Source organism: Tachyglossus aculeatus, chromosome X1 (genome assembly GCF_015852505.1).
Source record: "Tachyglossus aculeatus isolate mTacAcu1 chromosome X1, mTacAcu1.pri, whole genome shotgun sequence".
Lineage (NCBI taxonomy): Eukaryota > Metazoa > Chordata > Mammalia > Monotremata > Tachyglossidae > Tachyglossus > Tachyglossus aculeatus.
In genome coordinates, this window is record NC_052101.1 from 96,068,444 (window position 1) to 96,094,433 (window position 25,990).

General features: G+C 52.2%; 2 protein-coding genes across 7 annotated transcripts in view; both read right to left on the minus strand.

Moving 5' to 3' along the window:
- Positions 1-1,357: 1,357 nt before the first annotated feature.
- Positions 1,358-8,889, minus strand: IMPDH2 (inosine monophosphate dehydrogenase 2). 2 transcript variants are annotated; one of them, XM_038740188.1, is made up of 15 exons: positions 8,790-8,889; positions 7,047-7,095; positions 6,513-6,614; positions 5,998-6,072; positions 5,648-5,854; positions 5,385-5,472; positions 5,085-5,284; positions 4,826-4,916; positions 4,429-4,524; positions 3,765-3,836; positions 2,661-2,804; positions 2,378-2,522; positions 1,949-2,092; positions 1,644-1,727; positions 1,358-1,460 (listed from the first exon to the last, which is right to left on the minus strand). In XM_038740188.1, exons 1-15 carry the CDS (start codon positions 8,885-8,887, stop codon positions 1,439-1,441), a joined length of 1,617 nt encoding a protein of 538 aa, XP_038596116.1. In that variant the 5' UTR covers positions 8,888-8,889; the 3' UTR covers positions 1,358-1,438. The 2 variants fall into 2 exon arrangements, with proteins under 2 accessions (XP_038596116.1, XP_038596117.1); XM_038740189.1 differs by lacking the exon at positions 3,765-3,836.
- Positions 8,890-16,354: 7,465 nt separating this feature from the next.
- The window catches only part of QRICH1 (glutamine rich 1), a 63,489-nt gene continuing 53,853 nt past the window's right edge, over positions 16,355-25,990 (minus strand). For 4 of the 5 annotated variants that reach the window (XM_038771711.1, XM_038771710.1, XM_038771707.1 and 1 more), the window contains 4 exons: positions 20,804-20,912; positions 18,784-18,935; positions 17,982-18,072; positions 16,355-17,367 (listed from right to left, as the gene is read on the minus strand). In XM_038771711.1, the coding sequence (XP_038627639.1) occupies positions 17,175-17,367; positions 17,982-18,072; positions 18,784-18,935; positions 20,804-20,912 (545 nt within the window). In that variant the 3' untranslated portion in view covers positions 16,355-17,174. Of the gene's footprint in view, positions 17,368-17,981; positions 18,073-18,783; positions 18,936-20,803; positions 20,913-25,990 lie in introns of those variants that run through there. The other variant, XM_038771712.1, reaches the window with a different exon arrangement.

A 25,990-nucleotide genomic window follows, 5' to 3' on the forward strand; every position in this document is an offset into this window, starting at 1 on the left:
AAGCACTAAGTAAATAATACAATTGTCCGAGTCATAAGTGTGCCACAGCCAAGGGGATCTAAAAGGAGCAAGCTATGGGCTCCTACCACTGATGCTTAATTCAGCTTTGATAGAGTTGTCAGGGAAGGACGGCTTCACCTGCACATTAGTCCCACCAATTCCCAGGCGCCAGCAGAAAATACCAGGGCCTAAATAAAGCCCAAGGTTTGCTTTATTGTTCGCAAAACCGTGGGCCTTCCCTTGTGGCTTCATTCAGGGAGGGTCACCTTGATGGAAAATGAAGCTGTAGTATTATGTTACTGCGGTGAATTTTTTGGCCAAAGAAAGCATTGGTAACTGCAATGCAAATCTTTTTATATATACAGCGCAGAGCCGGGGAACAGAAAACGCTTGCAGCTGGGTCTGTAGAGCAGGAGGCCCTCAGAATCAGAGCATGGTGGGGGGACAGTCTAAAGAGAATGGCTAATTCTGATGGGGAAAAAAAAGAGTCTCACACCTAGGAGAGCCAAGTGAAGACAGTTTTACTAATTTCAGTGTTGTGCTTGTAATCAGCTGAACAGTCCAGGAGACAAAATGCTAGCTTTTAGGATTACCTTTCAAGTGATGATACTTAAACCCTTACTCTGTCAAGCACCTACAGGGTAGGTACAAGATAATCTGAGTGAACACAGCCCCTGGGGCTAACAGTCTAAGTGAAAACAGGTATTGAATTCCCATTTTACAGATGAGGCCCAGAGAAGTAACTTGCCCAAGGCCACACAGTGGCAGAACTGGGATTAGAACCCAAGTCCTCTTGATTCCCAGGCCCATACTTTTTCCTCTAGGCCACGCTGCTTCAAGTCAGGTCGATTAAGCTGTTCAGAGCAGCAACTGAGGCACACCTATCAATCGGTGTTTATGGAAAGTGCAGTACGCTAGTTGGTAGGCACGATGCCTGCCCACAAGGAGCATACAGTTTACAGGACCGCCTGTCCCAGTTGGCCCAACGTCACCAATCTGACCCTGGGTTTCTTCCAGTAGTGACAGGATTGGTTTGGGGAAGGACTAGAGATGCAGAGACTGCCATGAGTGTGGACGTATGTGACATATGTGAGAACCTTTTATGCGGGGGCTGGAGGACTTTGGCTTTGGATATTGCCCACATGCGTCTCCCTCCCCAATGCAAGAGGCCAAGGATCTGGATTTGGACTTGAAACAGTTTGCATCCACAGTGGGAGGCTGTTATTGAAGGGTTTTGTGTTGGATTACAACAAAGCACTGTACAAGGCAGGGCAGAAACCATGGCTTGATTCCAACACCAAAGGTCAGGCCACGTGCGGCCCCTGTACTTTGCTTCAACCGAGAAAATGCAATAACCTGTCTTTTCCAATATTTTATTGAAAAATTTAAGTAATAGGGACAGACTGGAAATACACGTAAGGCAGGTGGGGACTATTTCTCAGAAAAGTCGTTTCTCATAGCTGCAGAGAGAAAGCCAGAAACGTTTTTAGTGTTGTGCACCTTACATGTCCAAAAAAAAAAAAATCTCCCATCACGGGGAGATTGAAATATAAAGGGGGAGGTTTGCTTTTGCTTGCCGAAAGGAGTAAGGCCATTCGGATTGGAAACTGTGAATGGGCAGGGAGATCTCTTGTGATACTTACGAGTGGAGTCCATGGACCCCGCCCTCAACCTGGGCAGATGATGTCCTCTTCTCGAACTTGAGCTCCCCTGAATACATCATGGCTCTGAAAGGGAATTAACCTATTTTTAATACAGCAAGAAGCTGCTGTTTTGGTCCCAAGCGCTTCTAAAAAAATGCCATGATGATGATAATGATGAGGCTACCCCTATGGTTCCCTCTCCATGACAGGGCAGGCCATGCCAAGATCATCCCCCCGCCCCGGACCCCTCTGCAATTCTGCCTGTTCCCTACCTCTTTCCATCCTCTCCGCCCACGGGTACTCACCTGACAAGTGTTAAACTCTTGGCACCGATATCTTGGCAGGAATGCTGGATGCCAGCAATCAGGTAGGGAACAAATTTGTGGATGGATCCTTTGTCTTGCACAGCCCCAGACACACCCTGGGCCACTTTGATCTTATCGGCCTCACTGTGGAGGGGAAAAAGAGCAGAGTTAAGGGATCGGTAACACAATAGTAAGCACATAATAGTAGACTAACTGGGGTCGGGGGTTTTGCAGGGCCGGTTACTTTTCCCTGTGACAATTCCCCCTCTCCCACTCTACTACCTTTGTGCATCACTTCTGGCTTTCACCCCTACACTCCTGCTGAGGCGGAGTGGTACAGGAACCCACAGATTCCGACGCCCCACGTGGGCTCTAGCTTCCGGACGAGTGCCGCCCCTCTCCACCCCCCTAACCCTCTTGCCCGCTTACCTGAAGTAACGGTTCTGGCTGCCCAAGTTCTTGTCCATGGCATCCAGGGAGCCCATCCCTCGGTATTTCTTAAGCCGGATCCCGTCAGAGAAGAAGTACTCGCCAGGGGCCTCTGTGGTGGCAGCCAGGAGGGAGCCCATCATCACTGTAAGCACAAACACCCCACCACCATCAAGAGCAGGAAGTTTAGAGGAAAGGGCCTTATCTTCCTCTTCCAGATGGACAGGGGAGGGATGGGGAGAGGAGAGAGGTTACAGCCACGCCCCCCAACAGGAACTCTCACCTGTGGAGGCCCCGAGGGCAAGGGCCTTGGCAATGTGCCCCACATTCTGGATGCCCCCATCAGCAATCACGGGCACGCCAAAGCGCCGGGCGTATTCGGATACCTTGTACACCGCCGTCGCCTGAGGTCGCCCGCACGCCAGCACTGAAGGGGGAAAGAAACGGAGCTTGCATCATGGATCGAAGCAGAGCCACCCTTGAGCCCTTAGCATCAGGGAGACCCTTCTGCTGCACAGTCTCAGGAATCAGCCCGGACGGTGCAGAGCATACATCTGAAAAGCCTGGCCCTCTCCATCTCCCCGCTGCCTTCCTCCCGGCCAACAGATGACCCTCCATCAAGGTCTGGCTGGACGGAGCCCAGATGTCTCCACCTCCATCCTGAGAGCAAGGAGAGGGTAGGTTGTGGCTCAGCGTTTTCACCTGGAACAGGAGGGCCCGCAGCCCCCAGTAAGAGACGTGGGATAATTGTCCATTCTCTGCCACACCCTCCCCAGCCACAACCAAGGAGCCTGGAATTTCAGGGCAGCCAGGGGCACATGCAAAATCCACATAGCCACCAGCCCAGGCAAGCTCCGGTTAATGGCCGTCTGAGAAGATTCACAGCGCTGGTTAGTTTCCACACGGCAGTCCCCAGGAATGTAGCCTCAGCCAAGGAGTTGAGTCCCAGAGCCCAGGGAACTGCTCCAGGTCACCCTCTGCAGATGAATCGGAACTGGAATGGTTGAGGAGTGCGGTCCAGCCTGAGCAGGTGAGGGATTAGGAGGTGAAGAGGAGCCAAAGAAGAATCCTACGGCCACTGACTGACGCCAAGGTGGTGAGCTGCGGCTAAGGCAGGGAGTGGATGACTTCGGGGAGCCCAGAAAATAAATACGTCCTATTTAATGTCCCTCAGACAAGTGGATTAGGCTGGCAGAACAGGTGAGAGGCTTTTGGAATTACAGAGGGCTCCTTGGGGCAGGTTTTAGGGCTCTGTCCAAACCAGAACCCAAGGAGCCCCTACACCTCTCCCAGTGCCACAAACCCCAAGGAAACTACAGCTACGTCAACCAAGAAGCCGGGCAATGGGCAGCCAGTGAGGGCCTGTGGCCGGCCAGGCCGGACTTACTATAAGTGCCCGTGACAGTAGAAGGGCATTTGGGGCTGTGGGACTTTATGTCTGGAGGGATCTTTGGAGACACTAAACAAAACAAACAAGACCAAAGTTTAGAGAGAGAGAGAGAGAGAGAGAGAGAGAGAGAGAGAGAGAGAGAGAGAGAAGAGCAGAGCAGAGCAGCAGCAGGGCCACCAGGCCTGGCATGGGTAAGGGCAAAGAGTGGGATTATTGATGGGGAATTCCGGCCCCATTCCCGGCTGGCAGAGCACTTACAATAGCAAGACCCACTGATCCAAGCAACGCCCCCCCCCCAACCCAACCCCACCCCTCCTCAGGACAAGGTCAATGATCTTCAATCAAGGCCCCTCTCCAGGCTCCCCCAGTCTGCAGAGGGACTGAGCTCCCACCCTAGAAGCAGTGTTTACGCTCCCAGGATAGGCCCAGGGAGGGAGCCCCATTCCTGAGGAGAGCCCGAAGGAAGGCTGGGGGAAGAGGGCGTCCCGCGATCAACAAGGACGCCTCTGCCCTCCGGCTCAGGTCCTACGTAGCTAGTGACAAAGCGGACCGCGACGCACTGGCCTCCAATGGGGATTCCACAGGGGGCTGGACCCAACCCCGGCACGCTGGTAGGCAAATACCGGGGTCCCTTCAGCCCAGACCCTTGCCTCCCCCTTACCTTCCTGGGTGATGCAGATAGAGCCACTGCCCATCCCAACGCGCAAGGCATCCACCCCAGCGTCAATCAGGTTTTTGGCCTGTGCAGCTGTCACAACTGTGGGGGAGAAGACGAGATAAGCTCAGTGGCCCGTTCTTCACACTCGGCGTCACTCTCTGGCTCTGCAGAGTTCAGACAACCCCAGCTACTCACATCCCCTCCCCATTTGGGAAGCTGAAGCTCAGATTAGTTCGTTTGGTGGGGTGCAGAGGTAGAGTCATGTTTAGCGTCTTAGAGGGAGGCCAAAGAGGATGGAGGCAGTACCGGGGATGTTACATTTGTTTTCTAGTCCAGTTTTAATGTGGGTTTTTTTGTGTGTGTAGGGATGGGGAGTGGCAGTGGAGACAAGGTGTCTTACCATTGCCACCAATAACCTGCAGGTTGTGATATTTTTCTTTGATGTACTTGATCATGTTGATCTGAAAGATGGAGTTGCCCTGGGAGGAATCCTGGAGGTGGGGGGGGCGAAGACAGACAAGGATCAGTAGCAATACTCTGCCCACATCTTTCCTCTCCCCGGTCCCCTTTATGAGCAAAGACTATGAACCCAAGTTAGATCCTACAAGACCGTCCCCATCCTCCGGGACTTGGAAACAAGACGGGGCTGTTCCGCTCACCAGCACGACGACATCAACCCCGGCCTGGGCCAGTAAGTCAAGTCGGTACTTGTCGTCTTCATGCGTGCCAATGGCCGCCCCACACAGTAGCTGTTTCTTGGCATCCTTAGAAGCCAGCGGGTAGTCACGGTTCTTTTTCAGGTCCGTGCGAGCAATGATCGCCACCAATTCATTATCTTCATTCACAATTGGCAGCTTTCCTGAGGGACACCCAGCAGCCCTCAATGGGAGACTTTTCCAGTGAAACCCCAGAACCCCAACCCCCATCCACACCACGCGGGGCCCAGGCCCCACACAAACCTTTCTTGCTCCGCTGCAGGATTTCATTTGCTTCTTTCAACGTGACCCCAGACGGAGCCACCACCAGATCCTCCCACTTCGTCATGATCTGGCAAGAGGAAAGGAATGGAGTGTTGGAAAAGGCTGGCCTGTCCACCTCGTCTTCCTTTGGCACACACACCGCAAGATACGGCCAGCAGCACCAAGTTCCTGGGGCTTAAGCCGGAGTTCATCACTTCGGAGCTAAATCCCAGAACAGGCCCCTGGCCCCCACGCTCGGGTACCTCTCCGAGATACAGGTCATGCTCCTCCTCTTTGAGGAAGTCAATGTCTCGGGAGGAGATGATCCCCATCAACCGACTGCCCATCTTGCCGTTATCTGTGATGGGAATACCGCAGAAGCCATGGCGGGCTTTGGCTTCGAACACGTCTCGGACTCGGTCTTTGGGGCTCAGGACCACAGGATCGGTGATGAAGCCCTGCTCGTATTTCTGGAGAGAGATTAGCGGGAGAAAAGAGGCAGTGTTCACGCGTGGCAGGAGAACAGCCAAGTCCCACTGTTTCCCTCCAAGAATCTTTTGGGAGATCCAGTTCCAGAGGAAACCTGGTCTCCCTTGTGCCAGGCTTCGCTCACCTTCACTTTCCGCACTTCGTTGGCCTGGAATTCTGGGGTGCAGTTGTGATGGATGAATCCGATTCCGCCGGTGAGCTGAGGACACACGAGAGAGCAAACAGTTGATAGTCTTAACCGGCAGAGCCCTTCCGATCTTTATTGGACCGACCCGCCTATACGGGGGCTAAAACCGATCCTGATGCCAGCTCATCCCTGTTCCGGCCATACGCTCACACTGCTGGGCTACAAAATTTCTGCCAGATCCAGAGCCACGGAATCAGAGGCTGAATGCGCTTTTGAGCTCCCTGCTGTTTCCATATAGCGTAAGCAGGCCCTTAAGACAAAGCGACAAAACAGAATCTGACCCAAAGCTATCGCACCCTAACTACAATGGCTCCAGCTACCGCTCGGTTTCCTCATTGGGACTTTTCCCCCCTCAAGTCATCGATCAGAGATCCTGCCGCTCTTGCCAGGGCCACTCCTGGTTAACCACCGAACGTCTCCGGGAACTGGTCTCTGCCCTCTGGGGGACTCACCGCCATGGCGATGGCCATCCCTGCCTCCGTGACCGTATCCATCGGGGAGGAGATGAGCGGGGTCTTCAGCGTGATCTTTTTGGTTAATGCAGAGGTCAGGTCCTAGAAGAGGTGTGTTCAGTTAGCGGTGAGGGGGCAGGGCCCCCTCCTCCTGACACTTACCGAGTTGGGCCGTGGCTTTGCTGGGGAGCCACCAAGACAGAGAGAATCAAGCTGGAAAGGACCCAAGGAGTCAACCCTTCCTGCCTTTTGGCAGGACTGCATCCAAGCCGTCTCCCGTGTCAAGGTATCCAGAGAGCTGACTCCTCAGCTCTGGTTGCTGTATTGAGCGGCAGGCCCCGGAGCCACTTTGGTAGCCGGCAGCCCCTTTCCCGTCACACCCTTCCCCAGCACAACCCAGGGGCTCCAGTGGTGCTCCAGCTGCCGAGGGCGCTTGTGACCTTAGGGGTTGCCTCGCGTTCACCCCTCATCACCACTCAGCTTCCCATAGCGTCTACCAAAAAGGGGACCTCTGGCTAAGAGGTCTGTACTCACCACTTGGTCTGCAGTGAAGTCAATGTAGCCAGGAAGAATAAGGAAGTCACTGTGGTGGGAGAGAAGGTCAACACAATAATCAATCAATCGTATTTATTGAGCGCTTACTGTGTGCAGAGCAGTGTACTAAGCGCTTGGGAAGTCCAAGTTGGCAACATAGAGAGATGGTCCCTACCCAATAGTGGGCTCACAGTCTAGAAGTTATGCGACTTCATTCATCCATTCAATCGTATTGATTGAGCACTTACAATGTGCAGGGCACTGTGCTAAGTCCAAGTTGGCAACATATATACAGATGGTCCTTACCCAACAGTGGGCTCAGTCTAGAAGTTGCGACTTCACTCATTCATTCAGTTGTACTGATTGAGTGCTTACTGTGTGCAGGGCACCGTGCTAAGTCCAAGTTGGCAACATAGAGAGACGGTCCCTACCCAACAGTGGGCTCACAGTCTAGAAGTTTGCAACTTCATTCATTCAATCGTACTGATTGAGCGCTTACTGTGTGCAGAGCACCGTGCTAAGTCCAAGTTGGCAACATCTAGAGACGGTCCCTACCCAACAGTGGGCATACAGTCTAGAGGTTATGCAACTTCCTTCATTCATTCAATCGTACTGATTGAGCGCTTACTGTGTGCTGAGCACCGTGCTAAGTCCAAGTTGGCAACATCTAGAGACGGTCCCTACCCAACAGTGGGCTCACAGTCTAGAAGTTTGCGACTTCATTCATTCAATCGTACTGATTGAGTGCTTACTGTGTGCAGAGCACCGTGCTAAGTCCAAGTTGGCAACATAGAGAGACGGTCCCTACCCAACAGTGGGCTCCCAGTTAGACTGGGAGCCCACTGTTGGGTAGGGACTGTCTCTACATATTGCCAATTTGTACTTCCCAAGCGCTTAGTACAGTGCTCTGCACACAGTAAGCGCTCAATAAATACGATTGATGATGATGATCTAGAGACGGTCCCTACCCAACAGTGGGCTCCCAGTCTAGAAGTTTGCGACTTCATTCATTCATTCATTCGTACTGACTGAGCGCTTACTGTGTGCAGAGCACCGTGCTAAGTCCAAGCTGGCAACATCTCGAGACGGTCCCTACCCAACAGTGGGCTCCCAGTCTAGAAGTTATGCGACTTCCTTCATTCAGTCGCACTGATCGAGCGCTTACTGTGTGCACAGCACTGTCCTAAGCGCTTGGGCAGTCCAAGTTGGCAACATCTCGAGACGGCCCCTACCCAACCGGGGGCTCCCAGTCGAGAACCGCCTCCCCACCCACTTCAGGCCCAGCAGGGACAAACGGCTCCAAGCCTTGCTCTTTCTCGCAGCCCCTCCAATCAATCAATCAATCGTATTTATCGAGCGCTTACTATGTGCAGAGCACTGGACCAAGCGCTTGGGAAGTCCAAATCGGCAACATCTAGAGCCAGTCCCCACCCACCAGTGGGCTCCCAGTCTAAAAGGGGGAGACAGGGAACCAAACCAAACTTACTAACAAAATAAAAGAAATAGAATAGAGATGGGATACAAGTACATGTACTCCACCAACTACATACTTAGCCCTGCCCCGGCCGGAGCAGGGGAGTGACAGCTCCACATGCCCCCGGGGGGGGGCTATTTTTAGGACTGTTATTCCAGCCACCGGTTTCCTCGCACCCTTCCCCCCCACACAAGCCTGCCGCAGTCCCCGCACGTGCTCCCTCCGGCGGGGCCCCCCCAGCTCATCTCCCCCGCCTCGTGCAAACTTACTTGTAGGTGAGTCCGTCGCCGCAGTTGAAGAGCTGCTGCGCCGTGAGCCCGTCGTCCGGGACGTAGCAGGTGCCGCCGCTGATGAGGTAGTCGGCCATGCCGCTTGTCCCGCAGAGGCCCAAGGCGCCTCGGCGGCGGCAATATAAACCCGCCCGCCGCGTGACGTCACGGCGCCGCCCGACGTCACGGCGCCGCGCGTGCGCCCTGGGAGCGCGGAAGGCACGGCTCTGCGCTTGCGCACAACCAGCCCCTCGCCCGTCAACGGCCGTGCCTCAGTGCGGAATGGCGGCTCACAATGATAATAATAATAATAACAACAATAATAATCAGTACGGAATGGCGGCTTACAATAATAATAATAATCAGTACGGAATGGCGGCTTACAACAACGATAATAATAATAATAATAACAACAGCGGGCTTTAGAGTCAGAGGTCATGGGTTCAAATCCCGGCTCCGCCACTTTTCATTCATTCATTCAACCGTATATATGTTTGTACGTATTTATTACTCTATTTATTTTACTTGTGCATAGCTATTCTATTTTATTTTGTTAATATGTGCCTTACCTCCTTCCCCTCTCCACAGCATCTGTATGTATGTTTGTACGCATTTATTACTCTATTTTACTTGTACATAGCTATTCTATTTTATTTTGTTACTATGTGCCTTACCTCCTTCCCCTCCCCTCAGCACCTGTATATACGTTTGTACGTATTTATTACTCTAGTTATTTTACTTGTACATAGCTATTCTATTTTATTTTGTTAATATGTGCCTTACCTCCTTCCCCTCCCCACAGCGCCTGTATATATGTATGTACGTATTTATTACCCTGTTTTACTTGTACATAGCTATTCTATTTTATTTTGTTAATATGTGCCTTACCTCCTTCCCCTCCCCACAGCACCTGTATATATGTTTGTACCTATTTATTACTCTATTTATTTTACTTGTGCATAGCCACCTGTATATATTTATGTACGTATTTATTACTCTATTTTACTTGTACATATCAATTCTATTTTACTTTGTTACTATGTTCCTTACCTCCTTCCCCTCCCCACAGCACCTGTATATACGTTTGTACGTATTTATTACTCTATTTATTTTACTTGTACATAGCTATTCTATTTTATTTTGTTAATATGTGCCTTACCTCCTTCCCCTCCCCACAGCACCTGTATATATGTTTGTACATATTTACTACTCTATTTTACTTGTACATATCTATTCTATTTATTTTATTTTGTTAATATGTGCCTTACCTCCTTCCCCTCCCCACAGCACCTGTATATATGCTTGTACGTATTTATTACTCTATTTATTTTACTTGTACATAGCTACTCTATTCTATTTTTGTTAATATGTGCCTTACCTCCTTCCCCTCTCCACAGCACCTGTATATATGTATATATGTTTGTACGTATTTATTTTACTCTACTTATTTTACTTGTACATATCTATTCTATTTATTTTATTTTATGTGCCTTACCTCCTTCCCCTCCCCACAGCACCTGTATATGTTTGTACGTATTTATTACTCTATTTATTTATTTTACTTGTACATATCTATTCTATTTATTTTATTTTGTTAATATGTTTTCTTTTGTTCTCTGTCTCCCCCTTCTAGACTGTGAGCCCATTGTTGGGTAGGGACCGTCTCTAGATGTTGCCAACTTGGACTTCCCAAGCGCTTAGTCCAGTGCTGTGCACACAGTAAGCGCTCAATAAATACGATTGATTGATCGAGCGCTTCCTGTGTGCAGAGCACTGGACTAAGCGCTGGGGAAGTCCAAGTCGGCAGCATCTAGAGACGGTCCCTACCCATCAGTGGACTCACAGTCTAGAACTTGTCAGCTGGGTGACTTTGGGCAAGTCACTTCACTTCTCTGGGCCTCAGTGACCTCATCTGGAAAATGGGGATGAAGACTGTAAGCCCCACATGGGACACCCTGATCACCTTGTATCCTCCCCCCCCAGCGCTTAGAACAGTGCTTTGCACATAGTAAGTGCTTAATAATAATAATGATGATGGCATTTGTTAAGCACTTACTATGTGCAAAGCACTGTTCTAACCGCTGGTTATTATTATTAAGCTCTTACCACTGAGCCACGCTGCTTCTCTGTTGCTGCTTAACAAATACCATCATTATTATTATTATTATTATTATTATATTAAGTGCTTACTATGTGCAAAGCACTGTTCTAAGCGCTGGGGAGGTTATGAGGTGATCAGGTGGTCATTCATTCATTCAATCGTATTTATTGAGCGCTTACTGTGTGCAGAGCACTGTACTAAGCGCTTGGGAAGTCCAAGTTGGCAACATATAGAGACGGTCCCCACCCAACAGCGGGCTCACAGTCTAGAAGAGGGAGACAGAGAACAAAACAAAATATATTAACAAAATAATATAAATAGAATAAATATGTACAAATAAAATAAATAAATAGTAATAAAGAATAGAGAATAATAATAATAATAGAGAAAGAATAATAGAATAAAATAGAATAGAATAAAAGAATAATAGAGAAGCAGCGTGGCTGGAAAGAGCACGGGCTTGGGAGTCAGAGGTCATGGGTTCAAATTCCTGCTCTGCCAATTGTCAGCTGCGTGACCTTGGGCAAGTCACTTAACTTCTCTGTGCCTCAGTTCCCTCATCCATAAAATGGGGATTAAGACTGTGAGCCCCACGTGGGAAATCCCGATCCCCTTGTATCCCCCCCAGCGCTTAGAACAGTGCTTTGCACATAGTAAGCGCTTAACAAATGCCATCATTATTATTATTATTAAATAGAGTAATAAATACGCACAAACATATATACATATATACAGGTGCTGTGGGGAGGGGAAGGAGGTAAGGTGGGAGGGATGGAGAGGGAGGGAGGTCACACAGCAGGCAATTGGCTCTTTCCACTGAGCCACGCTGCTTCTTAGAATAATAATAATAATAATGATAATGGCATTTATTAAGCACTATGTGCAAAGCACTGTTCTAAGCGCTGGGTAGGTTACGAGGTGAGCAGGTTGTCCCACGGGGGGCTCACAATCTTAATCCCCATTTTACAGATGAGGCAACTGAAGCCCAGAGAAGTGAAGTGACTTGCCCAAAGTCACACAGCTGACAATTGGCTGAGCTGGGATTTGAACCCATGACCTCTGACTCCAAAGCCCGGGCTCTTCTCCACTGAGCCACGCTGCTTCTCTTAGAACCGATCCCTGAGGGCGACTTCTAGACTGTGAGCCCGCTGTTGGATAGGGACTGTCTCTATATGTTGCCAACTTGGACTTCCCAAGCGCTTAGTACAGTGCTCTGCACACAGTAAGCGCTCAATAAATACGATTGAATGAATGAATGAATGACTTTCCCTTCTCCAGCCTCGCCGGGGAACAGACAAAAGTATTCCGCTTCTTCCTTTCCTCCATCCCCTTTGCTGAAGACCTTTGTCCAGCTGAGCACCGGGTGATGCCACCAGCGTGGCTCAGCGGAAAGGGCCCGGGCTTTGGAGTCCGAGGTCATGGGTTCAAATCCCGGCTCCGCCAACTGTCAGCTGTGTGGCTTTGGGCAAGTCAACTTCTCTGTGCCTCAGTTCCCTCATCTGTAAATTGGGGATTAAGACTGTGAGCCACATGTGGGACAACCTGATCACTCTGTAACCTCCCCAGCGCTTAGAACAGTGCTTTGCACATAGTAAGCGCTTAATAAATGCCATCATTATTAGACTTTGACTGTGACTTCAGACTGTGAGCCCACTGTTGGGTAGGGACTGTCTCTATATACTGCCAACTTGTACTTCCCAAGTGCTTAGTACAGTGCTCTGCACACAGTAAGCGCTCAATAAATACAATTGATTGATTGATTGATTATTATCCAAGTGGATTTGCTTGTATCTACCCCCAGCGCTCAAAACAGCGCCTGGCACATAGTAAGCACTTAAATACCATTTGGAAAAAAACAACAACCTTAGAGCGAACCGAAAGCTAGCAGGTGGCTAAATCCCAAGCTTTAGGCTCCAACAAATCCCGAATAGAGGAGGAGGAGGAGGTGGCAGATGAAAATCGGAGTGAAAGATTTACGGCTTCACTGGGGTTATTCCGGCCCTGGAGAATAGAGCAATTTGAAGAGCGGTCGTACCGGCTCTCCCTCACAATACAGGGGGACTCGTGAGAGCGATTGATCAATCAATCAATCAATCAATGGGGTTGGGGAGAGCTGAAGGTCATTTTGCACGGCATCAGGGAAGGGTCCTCTTCAACCAGATTACATTTGAGCACGGGCCGGCACGTGGGCTGTTGCGCTGTTACAAAAAGACTCTCTTATCTGTGCTTCTCTGCCTCAGAGGAGGCGACAACCCCAGCTGCTTCACGCCAGGCTCCGCTTCTCAGATATTGCCATTATGCATCAGCGGGACCAGGGCAGCCGGGGAATAGGGATTGTTGTGCGCCGCTCAGCTCAGCTCCGCTAAATGACTCCAGAAATACGGTCGACTCATCCTTCCGAGCAGTCCCAAATCCCTAAGAGCGTCTGGGGACTTGAAGATGCTCCGGTTTCATTCGGGGATGAGAAGCCCCACGGGAAGGCTGCTTATGTGCCGGATGTTAATGGAGTGTTTTTGATGTGGGGGTTCCCCCCGACCACCCCCACCTTCCTTCCAGATTCCCCCCGACCACCCCCACCTTCCTTCCAGATTCCCCTTTACGTCCCCGTACGCCAGATGGAGGAGTCCTCCCACCCATCTAGGGAAAAAAATTGTGCGGCTGAGATGCCGGGGGCTTCCTCTGCGGTTTACTAGTCGTGACATTAGGACTAACAGCCCTGCGGCACCCCCCCAACTTCCCCAACGCCAAGAGAACCGTCTCCCACAGCACACCCGCACGCAAAAGATGCAGGTTTACGATGTGGAAATGGGAAGTTTTTCAAAAGCTGCCCCCCCCGGAACGGGGAAGACACCAGGGGACGGCAAACTATATCCAAGGGGCAGATTTTTCACTCTCCCAGGCCCAGACTGGGATAAGAGACGATGGTGAAAGCATCACCTCCCTCAACCAGCCACTGACCACTTAGAGCGGCTTCTAGCCTTTACTCTCTTTAATCCGTTCTCCCTCACCACTTCAAACAACCCAATTCTAGCCCACGCAGTTTGGAGGGGAGCTCCGGGCAAGATAAATCCACTTTAGCAGAGGCGGATGTGAATCGGAAATCCTTTCGGGCATCAACTTCCTGCCGGGAGGAAGCACCCACAATCAATCGTATTTATTGAGCGCTTCCTGTGTGCAGAGCACTGTACTAAGCGCTTAAGCACAAGACCGTCACGGTCCAGCAGGGTTCTGGGATGCCAGCTTTCCAGCTCTGGGGCACGTTCCAGCCCAACAGTTCACTGAACCGGCCTGCCGGAGACCCGGCGGTCAGGAAATCCGAGTTCTCGGGCCAGCTCTGCCACGGGTCAACGGCATAGCCTTGGGCCGGTCATTTAACCTCTCCGGGCCTCAGTTTCCTCATGAGTAAAACGGGGATAAGACAGACCGTGAGCTCTGAGCCGGGGCAGGGAGCCTTGTACCTACCCCGGCACTCAGCACCTAGTAAGCCCGTGATCGATGCCACAATTATAACCTGTGATGGGCCCCTGCCGCCGAGAAGTTCTTTTTTGGGTCATTCTGAAGTTAGGGATTTGAAAGAAGGGTCTTAACTGAAAGCTTTACATCTACCTCTGAAACATATTTAATGAAAGAAATGACAAAGGCAGCTTTTAAAGATATAAGGTTGAAGACAGTGATTTCAAAGCAAGCTCACGTGGTTTTCATTTTCATCCGATTCCCTCCCGGTACGCTGGCTGTCGCCATCATCACCGTCAAACGGTGTTTATTGACCACCTACCGTATACAGAGCACTGCACTAATAATAATGTTGGCATTTGTTAAGCGCTTACTATGTGCAAAGCACTGTTCTAAGCGCTGGCACTTGGGCACATACAATAGAAGTAAAGACATGATCCCTGCCCTTGAGGACCTTTCTTGCCCGATTCTCCCGCCTCCTGTGCAGACCTGCCCATCCAGTCAGTCTCCCTCCAAGCTCTGGGTGGCTCTTCATTCACTCAACCGTATTTATTGAGCGCTTACCGTGTGCCCCAGCCCCGTACTAAGCGCTTGACCCCGATGGCAAGTGAAATTGCAGCTCATTTGCTAAAAATGATCTCTCTTCTTGCAGACCGAGCCTCCCCTGCGGGCAGAGCACCGGACTACGGGCATTCAAACGTCAGTGATTGAAAGGTGAGGAGAGAGAAGGAAGTTTGAGAAGCAAGAGTTACATCTCCCAGGAGCAGTTGCCAAAGATAAGCTTAGCGATTCCTCTCGGGAAGCAAATCTAAACACAGCTCCAACTGGGATCAATCAATCGTATTTATTGAGCGCTTACTGTGTGCAGAGCACTGTACTGAGCGCTTGGGAAGTCCAAGTTGGCAACAGATTGAGACGGTCCCTACCCAACAGTGGGCTCACAGTAGAAGCGTGCCACGCTACGGGAAGCGTCGGCCCCGGACCCTGCCGCGGCAGGTTACAGCAGGGGTTCCGGAGCCTTCTCGCCACCTGCCTAAGTTTCCCGGGTGAAAAAATCTGAAAAAGGAAAAAGAAAAACGGTAGCCAAATGCGTGGAGGGCACAATCGACGCTCGATCCCCTCCGGGCGCCCAACCCCCAGACGACGTGCAGTCCGGGTTCGTCGGCAACCCAACCGGACGGGCATCTGTAAACAGTATCATTTGCTGTTACGTTTTCGGGTTAGCCGGTACAGGCTCCACGGGCCCGAGTTTGTGGCCACGTGACGCCTCCCGGAGTTCCCGCGATTAGCGGCTGCTGCCCGGACGTGCTGGCAGATCTCTGCTTCACTTTTCACCCACTGCCGACCTCCTAGGGTCCTTAGGGACTACCACGAGGCCCCCCAGGCCACCAGCAGCAGCAGGGTGGACTCGGGGGCGGGACGTGGCTTCCCGCACTCAATCCGTGCTCTTCCCGCAAGCGCCGGTTTGACGCCGAGGGTCAAAAGAGCCGCCCGTTGGAACATTTCTTCCAACGGGTGGGGAGGGGAGAGGGGAAAAAAAGAAAAGGCTCCCGCCCAAGACAGATCTAGCCGGTTCCCCGAGAACCAGGAGGAAGCTCCCTAATCTTTCCCCGTAAGCCAATTAAAAAAAACAAAACGCGCACACACAAAACCCACCCAAATCTAGAAGAGCCATCTTAACAGGGCCGCAAAAAGGGAAGGCCGCAGCCGCTGAACTGGTAACATCACACCCGTTTTTATCAAGGCAGAGAGGAAAGGATGAAGAATTCAACCGCAACTCGGTCAGTTTGGCCAGCAGAAAGAGGTTATCGGGGCTACCTTTACCGTCTTTCGCCGAGCGCCGGTAAACTTAGCCAGCTAGAAACCGGGGAGGGACAGGAGGGAAAGGCGGCAATTCCCGGTCCACCCTCCAGTCAGCTCAGGATAGCGGAACGCCCGCGCCCCCCCCCCCCCCCGCTCCCAGTTTTCCCATTCCCGCTTTCCTCCCGAAATAAAGACGCGTTGTTCAATGGCATGTTGAAAAGACGTGCTCGTCATTCTTAATAAACAACTAGAGTAAGAATACATAAGAGAAACAAGGTGGTATCTTTATATGATACACGAGTGTATGTTACAAGAATCCCATCAGGCACAGGAGCCTCAAGTTTAAGGCCTCAATGTTAGGCCAAAAAAAAAAAAAAAAAAGGTAAAGTTTTTACTTTAACATCTAAAAATGTCACTTGTCTTTTGGGAATGAATAGAAATTGTCTTTAATTAATCAGAACTCAAGTTCCTTCCCCTAATTTTCCATAATGATGCCAAGTTAATGTCTGAGCACAAAGAAAGAAAACATAATTTGCCGCCCCTCGGACACCCAGTCCCGGCCCCAGCCTCAGTAGGCGGGTGAGGCCGGGGAGTGTCTTCAGGGTCCATTTTACCATTATTTCCACTCTCTCTGGAGGCGCGGAGGGGACCGGAAATTCTCCTTACGCGGTGGGTCCGGGCCGCAACCCCCCCAAAAACGAAATGAAACGAAAAACCAAAAAAAAAAAAAAAACCAAAAAAAAACAAGAACAAGTCAGCCAGCAACTTTCCAGGACTTCCAGCTCTCTCAAAAACAGCGCTCCAATGGGTACACAGTCTGTCATGATGCACGGGGGGCGGGAGGGGGGGTATGTTTTCCTTTTATACAGAAGCAGCCTAAAAGGGCTTCATAGCTACACCAATAAGGAGGGGGGGGGAAAAATAGAAAAGAAAGAAAAACTTAGGCCTCTTCTTTAGTGTGAAAGTCCATACAGTTTTTTTTTTTCCTTGCTTATTTCATTTCCTTGCTCTCAGAGGAGAAGGGAGCCTTAGTGCATATTGCTGGCGTTTGCTACAGCAATAGCTTCCTGAATTTCGCGTATCACCAGGATCCGTGTCAGCATCTGCTCCATCTGCTCCCTGCTGATCGGCTGGATCGAATACCAGATGGGGCTGTTGGGGGCCACGACGGGCTCCGGCGTCAGGTAAAACGTATCATTTCGGCCTTTCACACTCTGGGGGCTGGAGGAGGAAAGGGCAGGCGTCAGGACCGGCGGGCCCGCCCCCGCTCTGGGACTCCCGCAAACCGGAAAAACGGGGAAAAAAGGCGGCACAGGACAACCGGCCCCCTCAATAACCCGGGAGCACCCCCCCGCACACCCCAGACGCGCTCTCCGGGAAGACGTGGCCTACGTTACCACTCGGCGACAGACAATTTAGAATAGAACAGTCAGTTCTCTGATAACACGGGTTTTCACCCCGTATCTCTGGCCGGGAATCAGGTACTGATCTTTAGGCCGCCGATTTGTACTTCCCGAGCGCTCGGTACAGCGCCCCGCAGCCAGAAAGCGCTCAATAAACACGGCCGAATTGAACGAACGCATCTTTCGATAAGCCCGGGGGCCAGACGAGCCGCTCGTGGGGACGCGCACGGCGCTGGTCAAGGCGGGAGTTTTCCTTAACACGGGGTTCGCGTACGGGGGTCCTCGAGGGGCCGTAGGAGAAACCGAATGCATTTTGGATGCGGGCCCGACGGATCGCCGCTCGCTCTCTCTCTCTGATTCAGGGCCCCCAATCCGTCCGGCGGTGAGGTCGGCCCCGGGCACGAGGGCACGGTGCCACGAAGGCCCGCTTACCATTTGAAGAGGTAGAAGTCGTAGAGCTTTATGGGACACCTCAGTGGATTCTCCGGGTTCTCCGTCTGCTCCGCGTACATATCATCTGTAACTACAAAACCCGCCCCACCCGAAAGGCACATGGCATCAGACGGCCCCCGGACCGGGCCGGGCCACGAAGCCGGATCGAGAAGGGGACCGCAGGTCGCCGTCCGCACAGACTCGCCCGCCCGCCATCCCGCGCCCCCCACCTACGAGTTAAGTTTCGGCCGCTATTCCCTTTCACAGTTAAGTCCTACCCCCGCCCGGCGTCCGCCGCTTCCGCCACCCGCCTCCTCTAGCGTGATTCCTACCCCGTCACGGACAGCAAACACCCAAAGACGACAACAGCGGCGGCCCCCGCCCCCACCGATCCGAACACCCCGGGATGAGGAATTTCAAAACCCTCCGGAGCACCTGGGCAAGAACTAGGCTTTCAGGGCAACGTGTGGCCTCGGAACTAAAAAGTGCAAGAGTGAGGCAGTGAGGAACAGAGAGATGGGCTTTCCTCCGAACCTAAGAAGCTCTAGCTCTACCTGGCAGGACAGAAGCGCAAGGTTTACAGCTTTCAAGAAGAGCCAGATTCCAGCCACCTGACACCGTGCCGGAGGATCTGAGCGCCTGCACTGGATCAGAGGAGGATCCGCTCATGCAAAGGGAAGATGGTCAAAACTGGCAGTGGACTTGCGTTCTTCCTGCAGCTCCCCCGGGACAAGTTATAAGAGAACAGGAAGCGTGAGCTGCTGCTACCCGACAAGACCCGCTCTCCCCGCCCTTGCTCTACCTTTCTGGCCTGTCTGGTGAATCCCAAATGCCTTCAGATACCGGATACTTGTGCTCTTATCCTTGGGATTCGAAGGGTTCTTCTTTGTCTGTCGCAAGACTTTGGAGAAGGCCAGCTTCATGTGCTGGTCTACGGTTTTCAACAGGAAGTACCTGAACCACAACCATAGACAAAAGATATTTGTGAGGTAAGATGGAATGGCGGGGAGAAAGGGGGAGAGACCTTTACTCGCCCACTAACCAAGTATGGCCGAGAAGACGAGCGGGAGGGCAGTCTCATTCCGAGTCGGGGACGGGTAAAAGCAAACTGGGCTGGTGGGGGCCCTGGCCCCCGTGGCGGACGGAGGCTTCGGCCCGCCCTGGGTCCCTGCTCCGCCGTGCCAACTCTGGGAGATGCCCTGCCCGCCCTGGAGGAGAGGAGGGCACGCGGAAGCTACCTTTCCCCCCCTCTCAGGACGTCGGGCAGGTCGTGGCGCTCTCGCGCACACAAGAACGCCCGGCCGGAGCCGCCAACTGCCCGAGGACCGCAAGGCGTGACGCTTTGTCGCCGTCGGCCCGGGCGCGGGTTCTATTATTTTATCTGGCTCTCCATGCTGTGCCTCGTTTTGACCGCTGGCTTTTCCCGGCCAACCGGGGCTAAATCAGCGTCCTGGTCTCTCTCCCAGCCATCGGCACGCGTACGGTGCTTTGCACTTGGATGCTATTGCTCTAAGTAAGGAGCTGGAGGACTCCCATCTCTTCTCCTCCCCGGGCCCCGGGAAACAATTTCGGGAGGGCAGCAGCGTTTTGGCAGCAGCGTCTCTCGGCTGCTTCTTGTCCCATTGCGTTGATCGCTTCGCGGCGGGCTCTTTCTCGCCCGTCTTCCCTCCCCTCCCCGGCGCCTGGGTCTGAAAGAGCGGAGGGGGGGTCGGGGCAGCCAACGGAAAGCCCTGCCTGGGCTTTGGATCCCTTTCCCCGCGAGGCCTGGTCAGGCCCAAGGGTGAACTTGGCGGAGCTCGGGCTCCTCCACGAACCCCCGTTTCGCAGCCACTTCTTGAGGGTCGGGGCAGCTTCGGTACACGGCGGTCGGCCACGCGTGGCTTTCCGCCCGAGCGCCCTTCTGTCTGTCGTTCCAGGAGCCCGCATGCAGAAACACTGCTCCTGAGAAAGCGAGGCCCCACCGCTGGTTCCGTGCGGACACCGGCCGGATCGGGCTCAGCCGTGGGTGGCCAAGATTTTGGCGGGGCAGGGGGGACTGGCTGGAGCCGCAAAACTGCAGTCCACCAAAGGCTCTAGCGATCAGAGCCGGCCTGGGGCTTGCTCAAGGCGGGGGGAGACGCCTGCCCGCCCTGGGGCCCCTCGCCAGCCCCACTCCGGCAGCCCGGAAGTTGGGGGGAAGCAGTCTGGGGGCCGGGGGAGGGAAGAACGGAGGGAGGAGAGTGAGTCGCAGTGGGGAGTGAGGTCAATCCCCCGGCTCTCCCGGCCCCTGCCAACGGCGTCACAGGAGGGACGGGGCGTCCCCCAAACACCGTGTCCTGGGACCCCAGTTTGGCTATCGAGGGGCGCGTCTGACTAGTGAGAGGCACCAGACTCTCTCCGTGGGCTCCGCGCAAGCTTCTGCGGGATCTGCTTCAAGCAGTACCCGCACAAAATGCAGCCCAGGGGCCTTGTTCTGAGATGAGACAAGAGCTACTCCTCTTTGGGAAGCCTATCAAATAGGCTCCCTCCTGAGGACTCGGTTCTCCCCTTCTTCCCTCCAAGCGGCGTTCTCTCTTTCAAAGCAGAGAACTGGGCGTGACCTTTGGAGACCAGTCAAAGAGTCAGCTTCCGAAGCAGAGAGAGTGGCTACTAAATAAATACGATAAGTGTTCGAGGAACGGCCCTGGCAGAACTTTCCTGTTCTGAGATGGGAATCGGTAAGGTCCCCCAACCCCCTTAATACAGGCTCCACAGAGACCTCCCCCCGGCCCTCCCACACCTCCTCCAATCCAATCCACCGACCACAGCAAGCACGCGGGCCTCGGTGCCGCCGAAACACTTACTTGGTGTTAAAAAACATGAGCGTGGTGAGCAGCGTGGACGGGGAGTGAGCGCCCAGTTGCTTGCACTCCCACAGCATCTCCTCCGTCACGTGACTGGGCAGGACGTAACCTACAACAGGCAGGGTACATCGTTATGGCAGACTCCGAAGGCTTCCTCAAAGGGGCCAGATGTCATGTTTTGGGGCGGGGGGCAAGTCACTTCACTTCTCTGGGCCTCAGTTCCCTTCTCTGTAAAGTGGGGATTGAGACTCTCGAGCCGCACAGGGACCGTGTCCGATTCGACTTGCCGGTCGCCACCCCGGCGCTTAGTTCAGCGCCCGGCACGTGGTGAGCGCTTAACAGATGTCGTTATTACCCTTACGAGTTGAAAATAAAGCAAGGCGTGTAAAAGCTGGTTGGTTTTTTTAAAAAATGTTCTACGTCGGACTGAGTCATCAAAAACCTCCAATGGCTGCCTGGCTCCAAGGCACTTAAGGGTGGAGGGGGGTCACAGAAACAGGATTCCTATGCCACCTTCTTCCGTACCCCAAATGAACCGGGTATGGTTTGTAACCTTTGACCACACCAATCCTTTCTCCCTTCTCCCCATGTCTTTCTAGGCACCACACGTTTTCATATGAGCCCCTTCCTTCCTCTCCCCCTCCTCTCCCTCTCCATCCCCCCCACCTTACCTCCCTCCCTTCCCCACAGCACCTGTATATATGTATATATATTTGTACATATTTATTACTCTACTTATTTATTTTACTTGTACATATCTATCCTATTTATTTTATTTTGTTAGTATGTTTGGTTTTGTTCTCTGTCTCCCCCTTTTAGACTGTGAGCCCACTGTTGGGTAGGGACTGTCTCTATATGTTGCCAATTTGTACTTCCCAAGCGCTTAGTACAGTGCTCTGCACATAGTAAGCGCTCAATAAATACGATTGATTGATTGATTGATTGATATGCTTAAGCTCTAAGGCAGTAAGCTCACCGCTATCCAGCCTCTCTGGAATGAAAAGTTTGGCACACCAAGGCTGCCGCCCCCCTCCACCGCCGGCCCTGTATCTACACAATAGATTTTTGTTCACTGCATACACACTTCCTCACGATCGGGAATCCAGATTACACATTTCCAGCCCGCCTCCTCGTCACCACATAGGGAGACGAGCTGCTCAGTACGACTGCCAACGCGGGAGCCCCGCCGCAACTTCAATGCCCCCACCGTTTCCGTTGTAATCTATATTCTGCACCGAAAGATTTCGGGGCGGGGCGCGTTGCCTTTTTCTGATACGAAAACTGTCTTTTGACCTTCTGCTTAAAAAACAAAACCCGTCCCGCTTTCCTTCACTCTCCAGGTCCCTCTGAAACGACCCCCGGGGCTGTGATGGGTGGAGCGCTAGCCCCCCGCCAATCTATTTATGCCTTTCTTCAGCCACGGCAAGAACCTCGGCCGGCTTGAAATGGTGACCTGCGCTCCGTCTCCTGATCGAATAATAATAATAATAATAATGGCATTTATTAAGCGCTTAGTATGTGCAAAGCACTGTTCTAAGCACTGGGGAGGTTACAAGGCGATCAGGTGGTCCCGCAGGGGGCTCACAGGCTTAATCCCCATTTTACAGATGAGGAAACTGAGGCCCAGAGAAGTGAAGTGACTTGCCCAAAGTCACCCAATAAGTAGCCACACACACACAGAATAAGTAGCCGGGGGTGCTTGGGACGCAGCTGCTGCAGCATGGGCATCTTGACGGCATTTGAGGAGCCCCCAGCTAAACGGGGGGATATTTGCCGGCTTTCAAGCCATCACCTCGCCGCCTCTTACCTCGCCGTTCTCCCATTGCAACCCAGCCCTCACGCTTTGCTCCTCTAACGCCAGCCTGCTCAGTGTGCCTCAGTCTCACCGCCGACCCCTCGCCCACATCATCATCATCATCATCAATCGTATTTATTGAGCGCTTACTATGTGCAGGGCAGTGTACTAAGCGCTTGGGAAGTCCAAATTGGCAACATATAGAGACAGTCCCTACCCAACAGTGGGCTCACAGTCTAAAAGGGGGAGACAGAGAACAAAACCAAACATACTAACAAAATAAAATAAATAGGATAGATATGTACAAGTAAAATAGAGTAATAAATATGTACAAACATATATACATATATACAGGTGCTGTGGGGAAGGGAAGGAGGTAAGATGGGGGGGATGGAGAGGGGGACGAGGGGGAGAGGAAGGAAGGGGACAGGTTGTCCCGTGTGGGGCTCACAGTCATCATCCCCATTTTACAGATGAGGTCACTGAGGCTCCGAGAAGTTAAGTGACTTGCCCAAGGCCACACAGCAGACACCTGGTGGAGCCGGGATTCGAACCCACGACCTCCGACTCCAAAGCCCGGGCTCTTTCCACCGAGCCACGCTGCTTCGTGGCAGAGCCACATCCTGCCTCTGGCCCGGATCGCCCCGCCTCTTAATATCCACCGGAGAAGCGGCGTGGCTCGGTGGGAAGAGCCTGGGCTTTGGAGTCAGGGGTCATGGGTTCGAATCCTGCACGTCTGCTGTGTGGCCTTGGGCAAGTCACGTCGCTGCTCTGAGCCCCAGTGACCTCATCTGTGAAATGGGGATGAAGACCGTGAGCCCCACGTGGGGCAACCTGATCACCTTGTATCCCCCCCAGCGCTTAGAACAGTGCTTTGCACGTAGTAAGCGCTCAATAAATACGACTGAATGGATGAGCAATTACTCTCTTCCACTTCAAACCCTCACTGAAGGCACTTCTCCTCCGGGAGGCCTTCCCCGATTAAGACCCCTTCTCCCTTTCTCCTCTGCGTCTCGCTCCCTTTATATATACCCCCTCCCAGCCCCACGGCACTTACGTACATACCTGCGATTGGATTTATTCACATTACTGTCTGTCTCCCCCTCAGACTGTAAACTCGTTGCGGGCATGGAATGTGTCTGTTAGATTGTTCTCGCCCAAGCGCTTAGTACAGAGCTCTGCACACAGTAAGCGCTCAATGAATACGATTGATTCTCCTCCCCCGCCCCAGGAGACACTTTTGCTGTCCGCCGAACATATACAGTTTTCATCGGGTGACCCTAGGACGGTGGAATTCACGCCGCAGTTCACCGACACACAAAACCAAGCGATGGCTACTGAATCTGGAAGCTGTTGGATAGGGACCGTCTCTATGTGTTGCCAACTTGGACTTCCCAAGCGCTCAGTCCAGTGCTCTGCACACAGTAAGCGCTCAATAAATACGACTGAGTGAATGAGTTTTAGGGCAAGAGCCTGGGGGGTGTTCCAGGAAACACAACCTCTCTCCTGAGGCTGTTTTAGCCACTTCTTTCTACTTTCATGGTCTTGCAGTGTCCATTTTATCACCCTCTCGGCACCTTGTTTCCCTCCTTTTAGGGCCCTGTGCAAATCACCAGGCCCAGCCCAACTGGATAATAATAATGGCATTTATTAAGCGCTTACTATGGGCAAAGCACTGTTCTAAGCGCTGGATGAGTTGAGAAGCGGCATGGCGTGGCGTAGTGGCTATAGCCTGCGAGTCGGAAGGTCACGGGTTCTAATCCCAGCGCCGCCACTTGCCAGCTGTGTGACCCCGGGGCAAGTCACTTCGCTTCTCTGGGCCTCAGTTCCCGCATCTGGAAAATGGGGACCGAGCCCCCGAGCCCCACGTGGGACAGAGACTACGTAGAACTCGATTTGCTTGTCTCCACCCCAGCGCTCAGTACACTGCCTGACACACAGTAAGCGCTTAACAAATATTATTATGAGTTGAAAATAAAGCAAGACATGTAAAAGCTGGTTGTTTTTTTAAAAAAAAAATGTTATACGTTGGACTAAGTCATCAGAAACCTCCAATGGTTGCCTGGTTTCAAGGCACTTAATCAACTCTCCCTCTCCTCCCTCCGCTCCGCTTCCACTACAACCCAGCCCACAAACTTTACTCCTGTGACACCACCGGGCCTCGCTTTTGTCTCCTCTCACCCTTGACTCAATCAATCAATCGTATTTATTGAGCGCTTACTGTGTGCAGAGCACTGTACTAAGCGCTTGGGAAGTACAAGTTGGCAATATATCCTCGTTCACCTCCTCCCTGCCACTTCATCTGACACACTACCACTCTCCCCATCTTCCCTACTCTTCCTCCCTTCTGCATCGCCTATGTACTTGAGTCTGTACCCCCTAAGCACTTCGATAATAATAATAATAATAACAATAATAACAATTGTGGTAACTGTTAAATGCTTAGTGTGTGCCAAGCACTACACTAAGCGCTGGGGCAGACAGAAGAAAACTGGGTTGGGCACATGTCCCACATGCGACTTGCGGGCTAAGTGAGCCCCACACAGTAAGCGCTCAATAAATAGCCAATGATGGGTTGATATCTGTACTTCACTTTTGCTTGTCTCTAATCTTAGGTTTCCAAAGTGTCATTTTAAAGAATTATGTACAAGCTGGTGCTCTAAAAATATTTATCGCACCACACAACAGGTGGTCTCACAAGCAAGTAGCTTTGGCGTTATCCTTGACTCCTCTCTCTCCTTCAAGCCATATATTCAATTTACTAAATCCTGTTGGTTCAGCCTTCATGACTTCGCTAAAATCCGCCTTTGCCCCTCCATCCATCATCGAAGCACTTCTCCTACCCCCGCCATGACTACTGTATCTGCCTCCTGCCACCTCCCACTCCAGTCCATACTTCACTCTGCTGCCCGGATCATTTTCCTACCAAAACCTTCAGGCCATGTCTCCCCACGCCTCAAGAACCTCCGGCGGTTGCCCACCCACCTCCACGACGAACAGAAACTCCCAACCATTGGCTTTCAGGCACTCAATTACCTTGCCCCCCTCCTACCTCACCTCGCTATTCTCCTAATAAAACCCAGGCCGCAAGCTTCGCTCCGCTAATGCCAACCTACTAACTGGACTCCCCTCCGACTCGCTGTACCTCGATCTCATCTATCTCACCCACGTCCTGCCCCGGGCCTCCCTTCTCATATCCAACAATTACTCTCCCCACCTTCACCCACCTTATTGAAGGCACATCTCCAAGAGACATTCCCTGGCTAAGCCCTCATGTCCTTTTTTTTCCACTCCCTTCTGCCTAACTTGCCCCCTTTATTCACCACCCCTACCCCCAGCCCCACAGCACTTTTGAATATACCCTTAATTCATTTATTTATATTAATGTCTGT

Bases quoted from the DNA above. Each gene is read 5' to 3' on its own strand.
- IMPDH2 (XM_038740188.1), bottom strand. From the start codon at position 8,887: ATGGCCGACTACCTCATCAGCGGCGGCACCTGCTACGTCCCGGACGAC. The intron at 5,855-5,997 runs GTGAGCGAAGCC...ATCTCTCTCCAG, and splicing joins ACGAAGTGCGGAAAGTGAAG to AAATACGAGCAGGGCTTCAT. The intron at 5,473-5,647 runs GTACCCGAGCGT...TCCTCTTGCCAG, and splicing joins ATGACCTGTATCTCGGAGAG to ATCATGACGAAGTGGGAGGA.